Below are 24,025 nucleotides of genomic sequence, written 5' to 3'. Positions count from 1 at the left end.
GGTACCCTTGAGGCTTCATCTCTCCGCCTATCCACCGTGATGTTTGTTCGTTTACCTCCATAGTACATTCCGTTTATTGGTCCTTGATAACCACAGACAAACAGCACCTACCACAAAGAAACAGTGTCTAGGTTTTTTATCGTACACAAGACCCCAGCTGAGCAAAGAAACAGCGCCTTTTTAAAGACACTTTTTTTTAGATGAGGGATTTATTGTATCCACCTAAATTTTATATTTTTGCTCCGTTCACACGCCCTCAAAGCATGCAACCAATGCAACAACTACCCCACTATGTAAGAGTTATTTGATTAGTGGTGGTCGTATAATCTGGAATCCCTTAGGAGACATTTCGCATTCAACATCTCTGCCTTTACAAATTTGAGTTGAGGCCAACGCAGGCCGACAAATGATGTGTCCCACCACCGGGTTTAATAATAATAGGATAAATGCCGGTTTTTGGTGACATTTAGTGTAAGCGCTATATTTCCGCCAAGTATAATTTCATTCTTCTTGCGATATAGAAGCACAGACGTTGTAGAAGGTCCTCTGCCGGTAACTGAAAGATTTTGTCCAAAGCCAGCGTATCCCGTATAACCTGATTATTAATTATTATTATTTATTATTTATTACTATTGACTATTACTAATTACTTGACCTACTTAATTTAGCCTGATGAAACTTTTGTCCAAAGCAAAATGCTGCCCAAATAAAAACTATTGATTGTTTACCAATCTCTTCTGAAACTAATTATACATACATCACGAATATACATGTTTCGTGATATCTCAAATATCGCAGCGACTGAAACATAAGGCGGCCTGGCGCAGAACTTTCAGCTGCCTGAAAACATCACAAACGAGAGATTCAGCTGGGTTCCAGGTGAGTCTCTCGAAAAACCAAATTATTTCGCGAATGAGTGTATTTCGCTAATTATACGTAGTTTTTACCCCTGCTGTGCAACACAGGAATTTTGAGCTCCTTCTGGCGTCAGACAATTCATGAAATTTTGCTGGCCGTGGTGCGGAATGCTTCCATTCCAGGAGTGCGTGCACTAATTGTGCGCCGCTGCATGGTGTGTCGTCTTGGGGGTATTCTTAGAGATGAGAGTAGACTTAAGGTTATAATTTTTGGCACTTTGGTGCTCTCTTAGAACTACCTGAAATAATATGGACGATGTTCGTCGGTTGCCTTTCGATTAACATGATAAACCCAGCTGCAGGAGATGTATTTGGGAGTAACGATCTCAAAGCGGAGGGTTTCGAGAGCAAGGTAGGAACACCGAAGAATCTACAGGTCGTGTTGATAGACCATATATATCCCACAAATTCGATCACACGTTTGCCACCTGAAGTGGCAACCAAACTGACTGGTTAGGCTTGAACCATTCCCTCATGTTTTGCAAAGCATGTTTTGACGGGCAAAAACAACCAAACATGACGTGATATTTTGTGAAAAAACCTTTTTGAAAAATAGTGATGTTGTTAATCCCGATTCTCCTGGATTGTTAATATAACTCCTATATCTTTAGTAGCCACTCTTTACAGAGACAACTATGCAGATAATAATAACAGAACTGCAGACTCGTTGACACTTTGGTCTTTCGCCTAACCTTTACTTACTTAGAGTTTGACCAAAAAGCTATGACAAACCCAAGGTGCAGGTAGTGAGGACATACTGAAATTTCAGCAAAAAATTGTCTTTCCATTCTCTACTCCATGACCTCCAAAATTCAGCCAGTAACCCATCGGTTGCCGCGTCGATTTACCCATATTTTTGTGCGATACACTTTAGCGATGCCTTCGAACAAGCGCAAAACAGCTGAACAATCCCCAATCAGTATCTGACACAGAACAGTCTCACTTTCTAGATGAAGTATCATATGAATCTTCAGTCTGGTCCATCTCTTTCTAATACATGACTGAACATTGCAAAATGAGAATGTCTTGGTAATGCAGTTCACTAAATACCGGTTCACCGTTTTGAGCCGTAACTATTTCAGGACAAATTACCCGTGAGCTACTTGAATGCTTTAGCGTAGGTTTTGTATAACGCTACCCATGTGACACGATACCACATACCACGGTTGAAGTCGGCTTTCTAAGACAAACGAGTAGTTATTCTCGGTTATCGTGGAATGAAAAGAGTATGACAAGAGCAGATGATCCTTTTATTTGATGCATCGTTTGATAGATAAATTGCATGAGATTGTCAAAATTTGGGGTCAAATAAGCAACGCGAATCGTTGGTATTGACAGGACTGGCTTCTTATACACACATTCATGTGTATGGGAGAATGCAAGCACTCTGTGTCACCATGTCTGGATACTGGTAGTTCGCCTGCCTGATTGCGCGCCCTTTTTATACTACTTACAAGTCAAAAGTAGGCACGCGACCGTTTACAGAAACAGATACTGGCTAGCTCTCGGAGTTTCGTCTGTCCCCTAGAAAACATGTCATGCCATCGGGTTCACGCTTAATACGCCTTGTAATTTTTAAAATGGTGGCTGAGAATATTTTCCCTCAGTAATCTGCCTTAGCTACCGGTAATGTACTTTTGACCCCAGGAGTCGGACTGGTCAAAACCTGAACAAATACGAATAAGAAGCAAAAACCAAAGTTTATCGACGCTTCTGGTCCGATACCGCGTTTATCGATCAATGAGTGGCCTACAGAAATCAAACTGATGCCCATGAAAAATACTGCTTTGTAGATTTGTTTTTTCTAGGTTTGACATCTGACAGGTCCTGTAAGCAGGCGATTTGAAATTCTCGTGCCATATAAGACAGCTTCATAAAGGAAACTATTCACAAGGTTGTTGAAAACTTTTCAACAGCCCACGATCGATTTCGCCCTTGTTGGAGCTCATCAGGTAGGCGCAGTCCCCAAGTTTCCGTCAACCTTATGTTTTACTTGAACCCTAACTGGACTGTTTTCGAGAAGCACACTCGGGGACTGCGCCTACCTGATGAGCCCCAAGATGAGTGAGACAGGTCGTGGGCTGTCGAAGAGTTTTCAAAAAACTTGTGGGTAGTTTCCTTTATGAAAATATATTGTGATATCTTGAATATCGTGCCAACTGAAACATGGGGCGGCCTGTGTGCAGCCCATTAAGTTGCAGAAAATCATAAACGAGAGATTCAGTTGAATCTACCGTGAAAACCAAATTGATTTGCAAATGAGTGTATTCATCGTAAGACAGCTTCAGTTTCTCTGCTGGCCGACGAGTTTTTTAAAGATAGTAAATTTTTATTGCATCCAAAAGAGACGCGCTGACTAGTTTTCTAAAGGAAGACAGCCCTGTAAAATTTATAAGAAACGGAATTCACCGGAGATTTCAATATTTTCCACAGCTAACTTAACTCAAAGCTTGTTTTCTCAGTCCAGAATCGAAAATCTTCTGCAGTTGAATATTTTTCAGAACTCCTTCAAAGATGTGCAGAAAACGGGTGAAAACATGAAATAGGGATGGAGCGCACACACAGAAAAATGGGCCTTTTATTCATAACTTTGAGGTCATGCGCAGAACGTAAGGATATCGCAGAGTGTTAGTCCAACATTCATAACTTCGCCATTTAGTGCACAAAATCCCGAGTTGTAAAAGTTGCACTAATTTACTGCTTGCTTTATTCTGTGAAAAGCTGAAACCTGTTAAAAATACTACCTCATAGTGGTTTCTGTTTTCTGCTGTTTTACATTTGAAATTTGTTTTTACCTTTTACTGAAAAAATGAAGTATTTATTTTGAACGTATGGGAGGCACATTGCTTTTATCAAGCAGGTTACCTCACTATATAAACTTTCGAACGTGAAAGCGAATATTTATTACATATCTAAGCTTAAAGTCTAAAGACATACAAAGAAGAGTCCCTATTTGCCTGTTATTCATTTTTGTCCCCTGGGAGATCTTATTTACACCCCCTACCTTCTGGAAAGCATTGTTCCCGAAGAATTACTGTGTGCCAATGCACAACACGGTAAACACTGACCAATTATTTACAAAGCATTTCAAGATCACACAGCCATGGCTTGCTCCACCAGGTTATGCCTGAATCATCCAGTCTTATTCTTACTTAACACCCATGATTTCTGGTCTTTTATCCACAGTATTGGAGTACATACCGATTACGGTGATTTTAGCGGTGAGTTTATCCTTCAGAGCCATATATGGGTCATCAAGTTGGCTCCATTTCTATTATTTCACAACACCAAGATGCTATCTCAACTCCGCACTACACACTTGTAATCCTCCACTCGTTTTCTGCTCGTTTCCGCGTATTTTTAATAAAATACCATTAACTCAGAGTTCCACTAGGGTGGTGTACACCGATGTCAAATGACCTGGCATTCTGGGACGCTGTCCACTAATTTTCCTTGTTTGCTGCTATGTGTACTTCACTCGTAATTCTTTCTTTTGTTGCTTAATTTACGGACCGCTGTGATAATGTGACACTCGAGATAATGAAGATGCATAAAAGAGTTAAGACGAATGGGAATAGATTAGCACTTGAAAACAAATTTGGTTTTGCGGAATACTCATCGGGAAACCAGCTGAATCTCCCGTTTGTGATGTCCCCAAGCAACTGAATGTGCTGCACCAGGCCGCCTCATATTCCCCTTGGTATGATTTTCGAGATATCGTGATACAAATATAGACGTATTACACTATTGATGAAGTGGTTGAAAATACTTCGACAGCCCATGACCGGTTCAGCCCTTTTTGGGGCTCAAAAGGTAGGCGCAGTCCCCGGGTTTCCGTCAAACTTATGTTCTACTTGAAACCAAATTGCGGGAAATTAGCAAATTTAAACTCATTTTTTCGAGTGAATCATCTGGAACCCAGCTGAACCTCTCGTTTATGATGTTCTCAGGCAACTGAATGTGGTAAACGTATATTTTGTAATGCACTACTTGTAAGGTTGCTGAAAATTCGCCGACAGCCCACGACAGGTTTCGCCCTTCTTGGAACTCATCAGGTAGCCGCAGTCCCCGAGTTTCCGTCAACCTTATGCTCCACTTGTAACCCAATTGCACGACAATGGCGAAATACACTCAGTTGCAAACTAATTTGGTTTTGCGAGATACTAACCTGGAACCCAGCTGAATCTCCCGTTTGTGATGTTTCCATGCTTAAATCGTCCACAATCAAACGAGAATACACAGTTGAAAGAAGAGAATGAGTCAGTCACCGTGCGTCGTGACTGGTCAGACTATGTTTTAATTTCTCATGTGATTGCGCTCGTCGGTTTGTGTGCGTATCCTATCTGTCCTGCAAGAGTTACTTACGTAGCTGAGCAACCGCTCTTGGCCTAGCTGTAGAGTGTCTCTTGGCGATTCAGCATAGACTACTGACTTCTTTACGGAAGGAAATCTCAGTTGAAAATTTCTAATCTCTTTACACTGCTAGTAAACGGGCAACTGCATCTATTCTGTTGAGACATACAAGTCCTACTCGGTCAAAAATTGCGCGACGGTCTGCATGTTGCGATCAGTCCATCAACTAGTTGAGAACATACAAAAACATCCAAAACAATCAAAAACGTAACCAGTCTCTTCTTTACAGAAGCAGGATTAAACGGTAAAATGGACCTCGGCTAAGAGCCGTAAACCCAAGTATATGGCGAAGTGGGGTTTGGGTTTTCTATGAAATTTGTACGTCCACCAGAAACAAAGCAGTCGTGTATGGCACCGCATGACACTCTTATCACCACACCATGTATGTATCGCGATATTTCAAATATCGTAGCGACTGAAAAATGAGACTGCCTGGTGCAGCACATTCAGTTGCCTGAGAACATCATAAACGAGAGGTTCAGCTGGGTTCCAGGTGAGTCTGTCGGAAAAAACAAATTAGTTTGCAAATGAGTGTATATTCGCGAACATCACATTATTTGGACGGATGTGTCACGTGCTGGACACGGGTCAGGATGCCAGCCAATCCGAGCCAAGCACCTTGACTCGACGCTTCTCGCCCCTCACGGAGATTCTGGCACGACGTTGTGGAACACTCTGTGACTACCCTATAAATACAGTTGTAATGAGTTTCCTTTGTCTCCATAAAGGGCTGTGTAAAGCTACCGTGCCTTTTGATATACCATAGTGGGCGGAGCAAGAAGCCAAGCGACCGATACAGAGTTGCACTACCGTCCAGCAAGCTACAACAGCATCACGGGGCATCTGACCTTAATGGGGCTGATGCCAGGGTAGTTACCAAGCAGCTATGTATACACAGACCCAGCCGAACTTTTGGCCCAATGGAAACAGGTCCAACGATCGGATTTATGTGGTTATGTTGCCATAAAAAGCTGATTTGAGAGAATCTATTGTCTGTACACTGGCCCACACAACTTTCTAGGCAGCCAGGGCGTCTGTGACGTCTACGCGCTATGAAAGCCTGTGCTGGAAAGTCTCTCAATGATTGTACATCATATGGATGTTGACCCGTTTGCTGTAGTGGTAATGTGTCCAAGATGGGCGACCAACTGTTTGCAAGCAAACTACCCCGTTTGGCGAACTTCATTATGATACCAATGTGTCTCATAATTCAAGCCGTGCGTCTGGGTATAACCAAACTGATGAAGTGCATTTATTATGGCCTTTAGGAGTGTGTTCCGCAAAACAGGCATCAGTATGTCGGGCTTGAAGACATTGTTGAGTTGTGAGTTGAAAAAAAGTTCATCAAGAGTAACCATTTTCAGCCTTGGGTGTCAACAACAGACAGACTGTTTTTTTACTGGTTGCTTAGGTAGTATCGCACAGGAGTCCGTTTCTCTGTGCCAGTTTGGTGTGGTGATGAGTGTCATGCGGGACCATACACGACTGCTTTGTTTCTGGTGGACGTACAAATTTCATAGAAAACCCAAACCCCACTTCGCCATATACTTGGGTTTACGGCTCTTAGCCGAGGTCCAATTTACCGTTTAATCCTGCTTCTGTAAAGAAGAGACTGGTTACGTTTTTGATTGTTTTGGATGTTTTTGTATGTTCTCAACTAGTTGATGGACTGATCGCAACATGCAGACCGTCGCGCAATTTTTGACCGAGTAGGACTTGTATGTCTCAACAGAATAGATGCAGTTGCCCGTTTACTAGCAGTGTAAAGAGATTAGAAATTTTCAACTGAGATTTCCTTCCGTAAAGAAGTCAGTAGTCTATGCTGAATTGCCAAGAGACACTCTACAGCTAGGCCAAGAGCGGTTGCTCAGCTACGTAAGTAACTCTTGCAGGACAGATAGGATACGCACACAAACCGACGAGCGCAATCACATGAGAAATTAAAACATAGTCTGACCAGTCACGACGCACGGTGACTGACTCATTCTCTTCTTTCAACTGTGTATTCTCGTTTGATTGTGGACGATTTAAGCATGGAAACATCACAAACGGGAGATTCAGCTGGGTTCCAGGTTAGTATCTCGCAAAACCAAATTAGTTTGCAACTGAGTGTATTTCGCCATTGTCGTGCAATTTGGTTACAAGTGGAGCATAAGGTTGACGGAAACTCGGGAACTGCGGCTACCTGATGAGTTCCAAGAAGGGCGAAACCTGTCGTGGGCTGTCGGCGAATTTTCAGCAACCTTACAAGTAGTGCATTACAAAATACACCTTTACTGCGATGTATCGAATATCGTAGCCACTGAAACATGAGGCGGCCTGGTGCAGCACATCCAGTTGCTTTGGAACATCACAAACGGGAGATTCAGCTGAGTTCCAGTTGAGTCTCCCAGAAAACCAAATTAGTTTGCAAATGAGCGTATTCCGCTAACGCGACTCCATTCGTCTACCTACTCCACTTATGTAATTCTGATCTCCTTTTGTTTAGCTCACATGTACTCGACACTCCCATTTCCTCGAAGGGAATCTCGTTAGCACTTGTGTATCCGTATGTGTGTCTGTGTGTGAATGTGTGCCACTGACCTACTTACCCATGCTAGTTCGTGTCCCGTTGGCTGAGCCTGCCTTGACTCGTTTTCTCAAGATATCCGTGTGATCGCACGGCCAGTGAGAATCACGAGACTGTCGTCGGAAGGAGCGACCGCAACCCACACTGCACTGAGCCATCATTCCGCTCGCCACTGTTTGGTGTGCGGACGCTGACACTGAAGTGCCCGATCAGTTTTGAATTGTTTCATTGCTGGACAGATTAGTGGTACCTTGACGGAGCATTGCTATGTCGCTGAGAGCTCTTCGACAGTCCTCTCATGTGCAGTGAGTTATCTCAACTAGAAATCCCGCGATGTCTCGAGTATCTTGCCAGTTGAGACCTGAGGTGGCCATTGTGTAGCACATTCGGTTCAAGAACCTCATGAACGAGAGATCCAGCTGGGATTCGGTTTAGTATCCGTTTAGTATCAGTTCGGTTTGACCAGTTGTGTATAGCGTAACTCTCTAGTGGCTTTTAGGGTTGACGGAAAATTGAAGCCCCAAAAAGAGGTCAACAGATCATGGATTATCAAGAGCTTTTCAGCAACCTTATGGATGACTTGTTTCGCGAAACTATATTGTGATGCCTTGAATGTCATCCCGAATGGAGCCTGGAGCAGGCTTTGTGTAGTACACTCATCTGGAGAGTACCATATGCGAGATATTCAGCTAGAGTTTACCCAGCGCTCTAGCTACCAACAAATGAACTTGTAAATCAGTATATTTTACAAACGATAGTAGTATGGTTGTGTTCTCCTTTTAGCCAATTAATTTTCATTCCTGTTCATCTCCCCCGCTCCACACCGTAAAATTTATAGACGCAACTGAATCTGCTACTCCACTTGACTTCGCAGTATTGAAGCGTGAACTTGTTCACCTGTTAAGGAGGGGGTTTAGTCGCGTCCACCGTTCGCTGGTGAAGTAGTGATAACATGTCTATCTCGCATGTCGGATGTCCGGAGTTCAGCGTTTGAAAATGTTACATATAAACTAAGCTACTCGCAAATTTTAAGTAACTAATTTCTAAAAAAGAGTTTGGTATCCAGACCATGCTTGGCGGCACCTGCAGAGTACGACGGACACTGACAGGATTGGGATAGGTGAACAGAGGCACAACAGATGGGCAGCATATTTTCCAAACTGAACTGGTGAGGCTTAAAACAATTCAGGTGAGCCTGATGATGCTACATCAAGCCCTTAATGAAAGAGAAATTGAAACCTGGGAATGAGACTAACCTTGAATAATTTTCACTGATTTTCGCATGCACAAACTGGTGCACACCAAGACGGTGCTCAGTTTTATATCTTCCGTCCGTAAATTGCAAAAAATATCTTCTCAGTTCCAAAAACAGCAGATTTACCAGGCGACCGAGGAAACTAAAAGTTGATAATGGCGGCGACAGAGTGCATTTGTGCGTCTGTAAGTAAATGATCTCTTGAGTCACAGAAAAACAAACTGGCATTATGGATGTATTACACTACTCGGAAGGCTGCTGAAAATTCTTCGATAGCCCACGACAGGTTTCGCCCCTCCTGGACTCACCAGCTACGTAGAATCCTTAAGCTTCCGTCAAACTTTCGTTCCTCTTGAATCCTAATTGAACATATTTGGACAAATAACAGGTTTCGCCCTCCTGGACTCACCAGCTACGTAGAATCCTTAAGCTTCCGTCAAACTTTCGTTCCTCTTGAATCCTAATTGAACATATTTGGACAAATATGCTCATTTGCATGGCAATTTGTTTTTGACGACAGATTCACCTGGAACCTAGCTGAATCTCTCTCTTATGATGTTCTTAAACAACTGATTGTGCTGCACCAGGCCACCACATGCCTCCGTTTGTACGTAATCCAATACTCATAAGGTTGCTGAAAGTTCTTTGACAGCCCTCGAACCGTTTCGTCCTTCTAGGAGCTCATCGGTTTGTTTTTTTCCCTTGAGTCTCCGGTCAACACCAAACTGCGAACGAGTGTGTTTGTTGCAATCGATACTCGTTTTGGCGACCTAAAAGTGGCTGTTCCTATTGGCTTTTGACCAAATATTTCCCGAAGCATACATTTATCTCAGTCGTTTATTTTTCAGAAGATTCAGTTTCATGCAAAGAGGTGTGATTCCATTGGAACGAGTGAGAATTCCTCAGGAGACCTTTTGTGAAGCTCGCAGCAATTAACTGGAGGTAAGACGTAGAAAATAAAGGCATTTCTTATCCGACCGTCCGCCTCCATCAGATCGATATCATTCAGGACATAATGTAAAATCTTGTCCAGTCCCGGGAGTTCTGTTTCAGCGTACAATTACATGTTCAAAAGGCCCATCAACAATTTTATCAGCTTTTAGTTTCCATAGTTTGTAGAGGACATTGTTCGGCCTGACTTCTTCAGCAAGCACAAAACTAACTTTGGGAGTTGACCAAGTAGCAGTCAATCCGTTTGTAGAAATTGCCCGTTTTGGTGAAAACATTTCACCACATGCAAAAGGATAATGTCAGTGAGTGCTTAAGCGGTTAGTTCCTCCATTTCTGCCCGCGTCTGTACCATTCCTAAAGGGTAACTAGTGGGTGCAGCCTTGTTGGTTTTTTGAACTTAACTTGATTGGGCCCCCCTGGGTTCGCGTTGCATTCTGGCCTGGCTATCTTATAAACAGGTGGCCCATTGAATACATCCATTTTTGTGGTTCTGTTTCTTTGCTTTGACTGGTTCATTGCTTCCTTCTTGTATGTTGCGTTCTAGCCAGTATTCCCATCTTAATGATTGATCTAGCACCAACCATATTAAAGATATTCAGACCACGACGCAACCGAAGCCCAAAAAGGGCCAGTTAAATTTTGTGCTAGCGAATTTTCGGGAAGCCAGTCACATCGCAATCATTAAACACTCTTTTTCTTCAAGCTGAGAATGAGATGCTAAAAATTCTTTGATACGCACCTTGCCTCCTCTGAGAGAACGCTGTTCCACTGGGACTTTCTTCCAGGAATGTTGCAGCCGCTTTCAGGCCCCCTTTCCCCGCCTTGGCGATGAACGTGGAATCACTAGAGGTAAGCTTGTTACTGAATCGTTTCACTGATCACACTCGTGAGTTAGGATGTTATACCAACCAAAACGTCAGATTTACTCTTTGTGATTTTACACCCCAACCCCCACACTCCGCAGAAATGTCGCCTTGAGGCTGCCGTGAAAAAAATCTTACTGAAGCTTAGATGACACGGAATCAGAGTCTGTAATTTGTGCCAAAGAATGGACGGTCGGGCCAAATTTATTTCATGTTGAGCACGAAAGGCAGTGGTAAAGAGGTCCTACCATCTACTAGTTCCACGGAATTTATTACTTAAGCCAAGCAACTGCTCGGCTAGAAAGTCTCTGTATGTGTCTGGTCCGTTTTGAATCATACAACGCTAATAAATGGGAGTCTACCAGGAGACCCCTTCACTTTGGACCGGCAGCCATCATGTATGATCAAGTAAATAGTTTGATCACAGAATTTCATTGCGTCGTGTTTGTCGAGTGACTTTTGCATCACTCTGTCCAGCAGTTTAATAATTTATTTCTCAGGATTGCTCTGAAAAATGGAGCAGACTTGCTCTGAAAATTCAAAGCGCTTAAGTTACAGATCGTTTGAATTTCAACGTCATTCTTATGTTGATATACAGAAGCAACGTGTTGAACAACTGCTGTTCTAATCAAGGAATCTCGTCGACAGAAGTACGGCGTTTGGAGGCTTTTTGTGAGAAAATAACAGAACAGTGGGCAGTGTGTTTTTATCATACTCTTTAGACAGTTTTTACCATGTGCGCTATCAGCATGTCGGCACGAAAGTGACCCTGAGTCCACAGAATATTGTTGCTAACAGTCAGACAATAATGATATCTTCAATTTCTTGCATTGTTTAGAAGCGGGTCATTGTAGCAGTGATAAAAGTTCAGCCTCAGCCTCTACTGTCCGAGGCATCGGTGCGTAGACCGGCACATGTTTGGATAAGGTTCGGATTTAACATCTTGTAAGACCAAGACTGTTAAAAGCCGCAGTGCCATTCAAATCTAATGGGGAATCTTTAGGGATAACTTATTCTATTTTTAGAAGCTTTCAAACCTCCATGGTTCTACCCAACTGAGAAACCCGGAGAACCGAGTCAGTCGATCGACACAACCAGAAAATTCACTGGACCATAGTTAGAATTTTCGGGCGTCACATCGCTCAAGCGCGAACACGTTTGCCCCATTCAGGCGTGAACATTTAGATGTAGCCGCGGTAACACACTTACATTGCCTGTCAATGTCCGAAGTATGGATTTCAGCACGATCAAGGATCTGCAACGCTAATGAGCTTCAATATGAGCGAGATTTGCGAAACCTGCCTCCTAGTAAAGTAAAGCCACGGGAAACGAGAAATACTGTCTAAAAGAGAGCAAAGTGACTGTGAACTGTGCAAATCCCTCAACCACCTACAACTAATCAATTTATTCTGGTAACGACTCGTCTTTGGGGTGTTCACACAGCGGTTACTCACGCGTTCACAAGGTTGGAGTGATCTGAAAGTGGCGAGGACACTCCTTTCGTAGGTTTCACAAAGTGAAACGTCAGTGAAATCAGCCGCTTACCTCACACAAAGTTATCCTGAGTGCAACCTCATCAGGTGGCATTAAGTGAGTTTTGTTCGAATGCTTTATCACCATGTATACATGCTGGCACCCGCAGTGAGCAAACGACGTGGGTCGAAAGCGACTCGTTTTCACTTACTAGTACTCGTGTACCCAGCTTCCTCGTTATTAGTATAAGTGATCGACGGTTTATAATGAAATACACACATTTATATGGCATTTCCGTTTTAACTATACAGAATACACCACGCTATCGCAAAATGATACACGAGATGGCCTTTGTGCATCACATTCCGTTGAAGAACATCGCAAACGAGACATTCAACTGAGTCTCCTGTGCGGACCCGATTGGTGCGCAGCTGAGTATATTTGTCGAATGTCGTACAAATCGAGTTAAATCGGAACATAAATGTGACCGACGGAAACCTCAGGGGCTGCGCCTAACTGATAAGACCAGTCTCATTGGAAGAATTTTCTGTAACCCTATGAGTCAAGTTTTTTAGTAAAACAATGAGCTTTACTTTGCGAGTTTGATTCCTTCGAAAATGGCACACTGAAGGAATTTGCAACACCCGCGCTGTCATCATCCTAAAGGTCTCTTTCGCTCTCCCTGCCTTTGAATTCTAAGTTCATTAGTATTTGATACACGCAAATAAATTCAAATGTTCCGCCTCTTTGTTTGGGAGATATTTCCAACTTTGCTTACAGACATTCAAGTTATCGCTTGACCTCTTGCCTCCCTCGGACGCAATTTCACTTTGGTTGTGAATAAAAGTGATGGGAAAGACTATGAAAGCATGAAGATTGATTAACACAGACCAATGACAAAATATCCATTCATTTTAACGCTTAGTGCCCAACCATATTATCGTCATATATGCTTGGATTTCAAAGATGAATCAGAACGTTCTAGTCGCCTTTAAAATTTGACTGGACAGAGTACTGGTGTAGTTGGATGAACCAGGGATGTCTACCGAACTACGGTAAACAGATTATGAAGAACAAGTTAGTACATTGGTCGTTGGCTTGCTCGCTGAGCTGGGCAATTTGATTGCAAAACTTCCATCACCAATCGAGATGATATCATCAGCGCTTATTGGGGAGCGTAGGTGTGCGTAGCGGTGGGTTAGTGGCTGTGCATTAAGTAGTGTTACGTATCTGTTGATATACGTGCTGGTAGCCGGGGATGACCTTTGACTGCGATTAGTTATTCGGTCGGGCGGTTCCATTGGTTGTTATTTTATCCCGCATCCTCATTCGCTGATGCCCACGTGACCTTTGAGCTTGGCACTGACGACGTCACCTCGATTGATGAGGAAACGTTTGCAATCAAATTGCCCAGCTCAGCGAACGAGCCAACGACCATTTACGGCCACTTGAGCTACCGACATTTTTCTCTATAGTTAGCACATTACTTTTGCTAACCGGGTGTGTAATCGGGTAAACTTCTAAATTTTTATGCTGGGTAACTGGGTATATCTTGCTTATTCCTAACTTCAACAGCTAGTGAGTGATTTACACAAGTCTGGTGGGACCTTTGTCAGTTTGTTTGGTTTTTTTTATATTATCCACCCAATAAATAATGGAGACACCAAACTATGGTTTAGACATGACGGTAGCATCTAATAAGCGAAGATGCTTCCACAGTTTGTTTTCCAAGTGAAAAATAAAATTCAGGCTACCTGATCAGCCCCAAAAGGGGCAAAACCGGTCGTGGGCTGTCGAAGAGTTTTCAGCAACCTTCATGAAGATATACTGCAATGTCTCGAATATCGTGCCAGCTGAATCATGAGGCGGCCTTTGTGCAGCACATTCAGTTGTAGAATAGCATAAATGAGAGATTCAGTTGTCTCTCATGAAAACCAAATTGATTTGCAAACGAGAGTATTTCTTAAAAGTAGTCCAATTTGGATTCAAGTAGAACATAAGGTTGACGGAAACCCGGGGACGGCGCCTACCTGATGAGCCCCAAGCGGAAGGGCGAAACCGGTCGTGGGCTGTCGAAGAGTTTTCAACAACCTTGTGAGTAGTTTTCCTTTATGAAACTTCAGGCTTGTTGCACTTTGCCCACAACAGTGTCATTGTTTACTTGTGGAAATTATGCATATTTATGTTAGCGTTACCGGTAAACACAGGATGTGACTGTGATCTGCAGGGAATTTTGTTCGGATTTCGATTGGTTCAGTTTGTGTTCCGGTCCGAAGTCAATCGATAGAGATACAGTCCAAAATGCTAATGAAGAAAGTAATATAATGCTTCAGGCCATGGTTGTTCCTTATTCAGAGCTGTGATTCTTTTCGGGCACCTTTTGGTGACAGAAATAGCAACCGGCTTTGGTACAATGAATTTTACCCCATAGACACAAACATGTGTTGTAATCTTTTCTGATGAACAAACCAGCAAAAGACAGCCTCCTAAAAACGTAGGCCTCTCAGAGCAAAATGTCTATGCCATAAGGTAAAGCCTATGGACTGAAAGACTGGTATGATAAGCCTTCTTCTCCACAAAATGAGATATTACTTGATGGAATTCAAAGTAGTCCAAGACAAGGCAATCTGCCTGCGAAGACTGCATCCGTCTTGATCCTGCTCCAGATGTCAATCCTATCACGAGTGTGTGGACAGCAAAAGCTCGTTCATTTTGACGCATGAGGATTATCCGGATGGCTGTTCATTTCCTAGTCTAGAGGCTGACTTGAGGGTTAAATTTGGCGTGACGCTGTCGTGCTACTGAAATGCAACGAGTAGACTTCGCCGAGTGGAGTGTGCTTTTACCCGGATATGTCCCTAGTTGCTTGGCTAGCTTTTTGAACGTATATGCAGATTGTAGACTTTGAGCCGGAGCAATGCATACTGGTCAATGCATACTTATGCTGTTTGCAAACAGGTTGAAAATTGTTTCCCTCATTGATTCTCTGTAACATGCGTGCCAGGAATATGTCTAGGCTTCAAACGGCTCGTCTCTTCAAGAAGGATTTGATTTCCCTTCTGTGTAGTCACCTCTGTTGGTGGGACGTGCATTTCTTGTCTAGAGTCTGCGGCCCGTGTATCTGTGTTGACGGGGATTCAATTAGCGTACCAGTAATTGGTTGCATGCGTGATCTGTTTCCTATCCATACGCGCTGTTCCTGGCTGTGAAGAGAGTGCCAACAGTTTATCTGGTGTGGCAAATTCGTGGGCTTTTAAAATTATCACTGTTTTTGAACAGAACATGGCTTCAGGAGGTGGGAATGGTAGGGTTGATCAGGATCCATGGTTTTCTATGCTGTTATTCATCCAACTATGCAGCTCAAGCGCTGCCTCCGTATTTAGTTGAGGATATACGCAAAAGACAGCACTTTTTATGTAGAATCTGTGAGCTGATATCGTGCGGTACGTGCAACTCTATAAGACAGAACTGATAGGAGTTTGATTAGTTGCATGCGCTTTTTAGGAAACTTGCCCGTCTGGTCCAAGAACTAGATAAATGCACTCCCCTAGAACTTGGTAGATGAATTATCTTCGGGGATAACTCCGGGCGATCTTCCCAGGTCAAACGTCTCAAAAGATCAAGAGAAGGTGTGCCATTTGGTATGTTAAAATCCACTGTCTTAGAACCGGAGGTACGCCGGCCATTAGTCCTTCATAAGTGACCGGTTGCTATTCCTAATTTGGCGACTATCCAGACCGTTCAATTTAACCACAGTTCACCGGTCGTTCCATAAATGTTAACCGACATCTGTTGAAGCATATACAGCTTTTTACTATAGTAGATCTGGGGTTAGTGCTCATACATTTTAATAAATGCATGTCAAAAAGCGACTGTCGCGCAAAAGGATTAGAAATCACTGATTCCGCCCCAAGTTCTTCAAGCACCTGCCACTCACACGCCACATTAACAGAGAAAACCATGAACCACAACAATATTAAATGGAAACATTTTTTGGTTTGAAAATCAAAATGGATGTGGTGGAGATTCATCTGAACTATTTCTCACTGTTTTGGTGAATTGGTTTCTGGAGGTTCACCGTCGAGTTTAAGCAGTAATAAACACAGAAAACTAAATTACTTTTGAACGTAGTTTGTTGATTCGTCTCCATGTAATGCTTGCACTCGAAGTGTCTAATCGGGATACTGAGTGATTCCGACAGGCGATCTCCTGCCTCTATATCACCAGGATAATAAATAACGTTAACTTGTACAGTTCTTGTACTTCGAAAACGTCTACGACACAGTCCAATATACCTCACTATCGTCAAAGTTTTTATCGTATCACTGATATCTGGTTAGTTTGCGGTGGCGGTGGTTGATTCGAGTGTTCAGTTTATTGAGACATTGCTAATTTCACGTCGTTAGTCAGCCAGTTCAGTGGATTGCAAGTCTGTGCCAATCTGTGCGGGAGTAAATGTGGGAGTAAATGATGTATATATATACATATAGAAAAATTTAATTTCCAACTGCTTATTCTTTCAATAATTGTGTATACCTTAGTAAGGTGTCTCAGTGAGGATGAATGAAAAAAAACTGCGGACAAAATTTTATGAACAGAATCGACAAAATCTAAAGCGAGTTAAATTTGTATAAACAACCATATCCGATGACAAGTAATGTTGTATTGATCGAAGAACTCCCGATTTTTGATTCTACTGCTATTCTTTATTTGGTGAGGTGTTCCCAAGCGCGTTGATACCGACTGTGGGTATGTCCATCGAGGCTGGTAACTGCATTGGATGGCTTCCTCAACAGAAGGCTATTGGCCCAGATAGGACTTTCTGTTAATCAAACGTCCAGTAGGTTTCAGCTGGCGTTGGCGATTGTTTCGATTGGCTAGCATGGTATCATATCCTGAAGGTCATTTTGTTTTCCTTCCACCAATCACCTTCTAGATCATGCTTCGGAGTTCGGTTGGCACAGCGGAATCAGTCTCTGATTAGATCAACTCGACATAGTCGCAAACCATTATCTGGATGAATAACTATGAAATAATTTGATGAATTATCACAGACCATTGAAACCAGGATAACGTTTCACTGGTTAGATGCAACCAGTTTAGCATTTTTTTTGGATTCAACGTGTAGAAATGATCCTTAAGTCGTTCAGACAACCTCCAACTTGACAAGTAGACCAATGACAATTTTTAAACAGAATGACATACACTATAATACCTTACGAACACACACGAACTGGAGGCAAAAAATGTCTCCAATTTTGGGGTGTCTGTTCTTCTTGGGGTTTGTATATCTGCGTCTAATCTTTAGAAGCCATCCATGATTTTACCGTCGGTGTTTTTGACCTGGTAGCGCAAAAATGTCCAAGAAATCTTATCATTCTCTCTCAAACTAATAAATCATGCGATTTAACTTCGAAGAACTATCCGAACACATAGTATTTTTTATCAGCTCCAGTGACAGTTGACCATATTAAAAGAAGTGGTCTCCTAAGGAACTTTTGAGACGCTGTTTTCCCGTCTTTTAGCAAAATATCTGTGTGGGTGCAGCCTAAAACACTCGAGCGTTTTTTCACTGCACTACTAACGGAGGTTCTAGATAAGTGAATTTTAGCCGTCGTGTGAACAACATACAGCGCAGAACCAGAGCCTAATTAACCCCATCTTATTCCGCTGCAAGTTCACTTTGCGACACAGCGTCCCTTTGAGCTAGGTCTTCGATCTACTGTTATTATTGTCTCTTGTCCTGTTCAGCGGGGGACCTCAGCCATAAACTTGAGACCGGATAGCAGATGTCCCACACCAACTCTTCAGAAAATAGAAGCAAGCCCAAATTAAGGTGATTTAAATAAAAAACATGGACATAAGAGTTTAACAAGTTGGTTGTGAAGATCAGCTTCCTTTGAGCCAGCCATCCCCCGAATCTTATGCTGTACTTTGATTACCAGCTTCGTTTTAGGTGCTTCCATATCAACCCTTGTTGGAGCTGTGGTTTAGATATAAGTAGAAATCATGTTCGCGCATCTCTGGATGGAAGGGTGTCTTCTATTACTCTGTGCCTCTAAGCCCCTTAAACAAAAATTTTGTTCCATCATGCGTCTGGGAGCCTTTGCTGATGGCATCGCTCGAAATAGCTAGTTAAATTTGACCCGCCCGAAGCACCAGCCGCTGTTTTGGAAGTCCGTTATACGTTTGAACTCCCTGCAGGCGGTGCTGTAAACTCCTGTAAGCCATAGCTGACGTTTCTGGTGAATCGGTTGCTGAAAGTCCTTGTGGACCTCCTATGGTGGCCTCGCTAACCTGTGTCTGACAGTGCATACTTATATCTTGATGGATTTTTTAACCGTCTGCAATGTTTACAGAAAATCAAACCCGTACGACGGTGAAGCCTCTGAAGATTTGTGTGCGTCAGAATTATCTGCTGACCATGATTCAGCTTTGATATTAGTAGCTACGGTCAGTTTAATCAACCTATTTCTACGAAAGCCCAAACTAAGTGCAGCCACCTGTAGGGTAATGATAAACATTGCACCTACAAACAGTATCACTTGGTAGCACAACGTCGCCATTACTGGCTTTATAGACAGCGGTACAACTCTAACCAAGCAACATCCTAGATGGCCTCTAAGATCACTCTTGTCTACTATGGATGTAACCTATTTGGAACTGCTCGTGGTTTTTTAGCGTTGTGCAGTTTGTGGTGAACAGAGTCTCAAACCCCGCAGACGTACAGGTTGAAGAATTTGGATTACAATTGTTTGGTCGAATGAGCTTGATAGCTGAAAACCGTAGCTATATCAGAGCGATCTGCTCTGGCCACTAAAGAACATTCTGAGATTTGTTCATCGAGGGCATAGACAGTGTAGTTTATGCAATCTCAACCAGTGTGTTGCAGAAAAGTATTGCCAAAATCTATCAGCTGGAGTACAAACGGGAAGGCTTTCTGACTGGTTTGAGTAGGAAGTCGTATACGGAATGCAGCAAGAAATACAAAAAAGCATCGTTTTAATACCAGAGGGTACAAATAGTGATATGTTTGTCCATCCTTTCATACACACCGGGTTGAAATGAGAAACTGCAACAGAGAAGAGGGAGGCAGAAGTTAAGTAACCTGATAAAAATGTGAGTGCTGTCAGGAAGAGTATGATTTTTGTCTCTCTAGCCTTGTCCCGTACGGATGTCCCGGTGATGGGGAGGCATGCAAGTAGTGTGTTTTCTCGTAAATCCGCTTTACGTCTCTTGAAAAGTGAGATCTATTACGGAATTTGTGGAGTCGCTTTGTAGCATCTGCTTGGATTTGAGCAACAGTCAATGAATATCCAGGAATGTTCGGGAAGACGCGTTCAAGAGAAGGTGGATATTCACCTTTTGTAAACAAGATGCATATGAGAGTTTTGCTTCCCTGTCCAACAGTCCGTGACTGGTTAGTTGGCATTTTCTAATAAATAACTCCGGAGCGAAGGCCTTCCTTTCCACCGGTTGCAAGCCAACTGGCTAGGGGAAAAAGTTCACAGATGTTTTTGTATGCTAATAATGTCACGGACCTTAGTAGGGGCTGGTCAACATAAAGCGTATACCTCCCTTGAGAAAAGGCTTTTCACTCAAAAGTGTAAACCCAAAGTATTGAAGAATTTGGATTACAATTGTTTGGTCGAATGAGCTTGATAGCTGAAAACCGTAGCTATATCAGAGCGATCTGCTCTGGCCACTAAAGAACATTCTGAGATTTGTTCATCGAGGGCATAGACAGTGTAGTTTATGCAATCTCAACCAGTGTGTTGCAGAAAAGTATTGCCAAAATCTATCAGCTGGAGTACAAACGGGAAGGCTTTCTGACTGGTTTGAGTAGGAAGTCGTATACGGAATGCAGCAAGAAATACAAAAAAGCATCGTTTTAATACCAGAGGGTACAAATAGTGATATGTTTGTCCATCCTTTCATACACACCGGGTTGAAATGAGAAACTGCAACAGAGAAGAGGGAGGCAGAAGTTAAGTAACCTGATAAAAATGTGAGTGCTGTCAGGAAGAGTATGATTTTTGTCTCTCTAGCCTTGTCCCGTACGGATGTCCCGGTGATGGGGAGGCATGCAAGTAGTGTGTTTTCTCGTAAATCCGCTTTACGTCTCTTGAAAAGTGAGATCTATTACGGAATTTGTGGAGTCGCTTTGTAGCATCTGCTTGGATTTGAGCAACAGTCAATGAATATCCAGGAATGTTCGGGAAGACGCGTTCAAGAGAAGGTGGATATTCACCTTTTGTAAACAAGATGCATATGAGAGTTTTGCTTCCCTGTCCAACAGTCCGTGACTGGTTAGTTGGCATTTTCTAATAAATAACTCCGGAGCGAAGGCCTTCCTTTCCACCGGTTGCAAGCCAACTGGCTAGGGGAAAAAGTTCACAGATGTTTTTGTATGCTAATAATGTCACGGACCTTAGTAGGGGCTGGTCAACATAAAGCGTATACCTCCCTTGAGAAAAGGCTTTTCACTCAAAAGTGTAAACCCAAAGTAATGATGAGCGGCGTCACATCGTCATAGAATGATGCAACTCTGAATAAACACCCCATACGCATTTGACCAAGAAAACGTGGTCGCGAATACCAAGAATGATTAACGGATTATGGGCAGCGACTGAATTTCCTATATCTTAGTTTAAATCGAAAGACGGCAAATGCAGAAGCACGTGCTGTTTAAAAACGATCAAGGTAGAACTAGATTGCAGAAGTGTCCATTTGACAACCCACGGAGAGGGAGAGAGACAGAGAACTTGTGGTTGCTACAGTGGTACAGATCATTATGTAACTGATTACGAACAGCAGGCCTAAAAAGTGTCGAATTGTCTCGCCAAATGAGATTCGAGTTTGTTCTACCCCGGAAAAGGCATTTGGTTTTCTTTTATCCAGCCATACAAAGGACTTAGATACTCTTCTTGTGTACAAAAAGGAACGGCCATGTGGTGATAAAAGCGCTAATTAATCATTGGTTTGCAGCTTCAAACGATTGATCGAGTGAGGTAGAGGCCATTTTTCTTGCTTCCATCCAGAGTAATGAATTCAATCCGGCCATTTAGATACTAGTACGCTGAAATCTGCTTGGCTATTTGCAGGAGAATCTTGACTACTGTTGCTCTGACGACAGCATTTGAACTGCGGGGCACTGTTATAATTGCGAATTTCAGGCCCATGCTTTGTAATGTCACCTCACATTGCGTTGTCTCATATGAAACTAAGTTTTGGATCTCCGTAGGATAACCAGTGGCCATTTAGGAAACAGTAGCTACTCACATCATAGTTGTCAAAAGTACAGTAGATTACAAAGCTAAAGACATCAATTATACTTCGGCAACCCCAGCAAACATAAATGTACCCAGAATTATGCGGATTTCAGCTGAATTTGGAAGATGCCAACTGATGGCGACCAATCAGATGGAAGAGAGGAACCTACTGAAAATAAAAATCGCCAAAGTGACCAACCAATTTTGAGGCGGAAAGGTCACGGGGCAATGCAAACCGAGAATAGACCAACTGTAACCCGTACCTAAAACCTCCGCAACGAAACTGTCCAACAACTAATTGAATACGGTAACTACAAACCATATCGTTAGGCGAATTGCGAACGGACCAATAAAATTACAATGAAGGTATGTACCAATTAGCCAATCAGACGAAAGAGCGTCAGAAGCACTTTGAATGTCATATAAACACAGACCGTTAAAGAGGGAGTATCCACCCAAGTGTGAACCCAACCGGGGACGAGGCGTTTGCAGGTCAGTCACCAAGCTCAGCTGACAGGTCAATGGCCGTATTATCCACTCGCAACTAGACATACATTCGAACGAAAAATAAGTGCTTGTATCGTTAAAAAAAAACAAGTGGTAACAATTTAGCTGAAGTATGTAAGTTGGATTCTGGCGATCCACTGATAAGTCTGAAGGGAAAGTAATCTTGTAGTCAACCGTTTTAATCTGTTAAACGAAGCCAGGTGCCGCATTATCCACGTTTAGTGGGAAGCTTGTCACTATGGTGTCTTATTTTGTAGAAGAAACGGCAGCAATCAAGAATTCAATGATTCCAATCCGTCAAGGATGGTCTTGTTGCTGCTACGCTTTGTGATTCAAATTTCGATTTTGAAATCTACCTAAGGTCCTTCTACGTTTGACAATTTTTAATGGGACTGCAGGAGAATATCGCTAGGATCCCTAGATAAATATTGGGCATCCAACGAAGACTCTCCTGTGAATAGAGGTCAAACCATCTACCATCTGCACATAGTTACTGGCCGCAGACGCTTTGTTTGGGGCCGAATATAATGTTGCACGCAACTTTTTGTGCCGATGTAACCTTGAGGATATAAAGTCGGCAAGTGAGCGTACCCGTTGCAATCCATCAACCGGTCTAAATATGATGACATAACAACGGGCTCTGATACCGATTACCGATAGGTCGGCACCATCCATCATTGCTCCTAATCCTCAGCGTAATAACTCATCTTCCCCATTGTTACGACGCAAACGTTATTGGAAGCCGCCAACTAAAATCTGGCCAACGAAAAACCCAGCGGTGCTCCACCAAACCTGCAATTTATGATGTTTCAATCCATAGGCTTTTCACACCGGGTCGTCATTAGAAAATGAACTAAACTTACCCCGGTTCCGGATGGTTGCATTCAACAGGTGCACCGGTAGTTCTCTTGTAACTCACAAGGTCGTCCCACTAAGAGCCATGCAACCGAATTTTGCACAAGTCCACATGTAAGAGGCATCACTGGGGAGATTGAATCAAATCCAGTAGACTCAACTGTTCTCAAACTGTGTAACGCAGTGCGTCTATAAGCTGATATAACCCGCACGGATAGGGTTTCTGTATACAGTTCTGTAGAGCGCCGGGTAATTCCCTACACCTTTTCAAACTTTCCTGTTCCAATGGTGGAGTTTCGAAACGTCCCAAATGCTGATGCTGATCGTAGACGCATTTCTCCGGCACGCCAGTCTCGGCTACTCACTTCAGATGGTTTAAACAGGTTAACCGGTTCAAAACTGGATTGTTTTGAAATCATCTGAGAAGCTTTGGTGTTTGCTATTCGTTTCCTATTTCGATAACTTTGCGTAAAAAGTGCCGGTGAAATCGGTCAAGAACTCGAGCGCGCTAGCTGTACGGAATACAGCACTGGAATAAAAATCAACCTCAAGATTTTTTCTGCGAATCACTTAAGCTGTACTTCATATGAGAAACAGGATTACATTAATTTGAATAAAATCTAACCAGCGAAAGCTCTTCGACACCCAAATTCTGCCAATATCACTGCGGAAACTAAGCTCCAGAGCGTATGTGATCAAGCTCCAAATCAGGCAGACAGATTACACGTTACTGGCAAGCCTGCAAAGGAGAGAAAAAGTTAGTATTTCGTCAGCCGTTACTGACTACTTATAAGTCTTTTCGTCACCCTGATATAGGTATTCAACGTTTGAAAATTCAAAATAATGGGCCAGTCACCTCATCACTGTTTTAACAATGCATACCCTTTGGGAGCTTGTGCCTAGAATATTATCCTGGTTCTTCTGTATCGTGTGTTATCCTGTGCTGTTCA

The 24,025-nt window shown here is 42.8% G+C and overlaps 1 protein-coding gene across 1 annotated transcript; it reads right to left on the bottom strand.

Annotated features, from left to right (window-relative positions):
* Nucleotides 1–748: 748 nt before the first annotated feature.
* T265_15082 (hypothetical protein) lies at nucleotides 749–14,548 on the bottom strand (the record flags this gene model as incomplete). The annotated part of the gene is made up of 8 exons (XM_009176508.1): nucleotides 749–840; nucleotides 3,022–3,147; nucleotides 4,545–4,661; nucleotides 5,710–5,784; nucleotides 7,516–7,670; nucleotides 7,922–8,012; nucleotides 12,783–12,953; nucleotides 14,377–14,548. Coding segments are annotated over 8 exons (996 nt in total), but the record flags the coding sequence as incomplete, so codon positions are not given.
* Between the last annotated feature and the right edge of the window lie 9,477 nt (nucleotides 14,549–24,025).

This window comes from Opisthorchis viverrini, assembly GCF_000715545.1.
Source record: "Opisthorchis viverrini unplaced genomic scaffold opera_v5_345, whole genome shotgun sequence".
In the NCBI taxonomy this organism is placed as follows: Eukaryota; Metazoa; Platyhelminthes; class Trematoda; order Opisthorchiida; family Opisthorchiidae; genus Opisthorchis; species Opisthorchis viverrini.
Note: the sequence above shows the minus strand (reverse complement) of the source record. Positions and strands in the feature narration are given on the sequence as shown.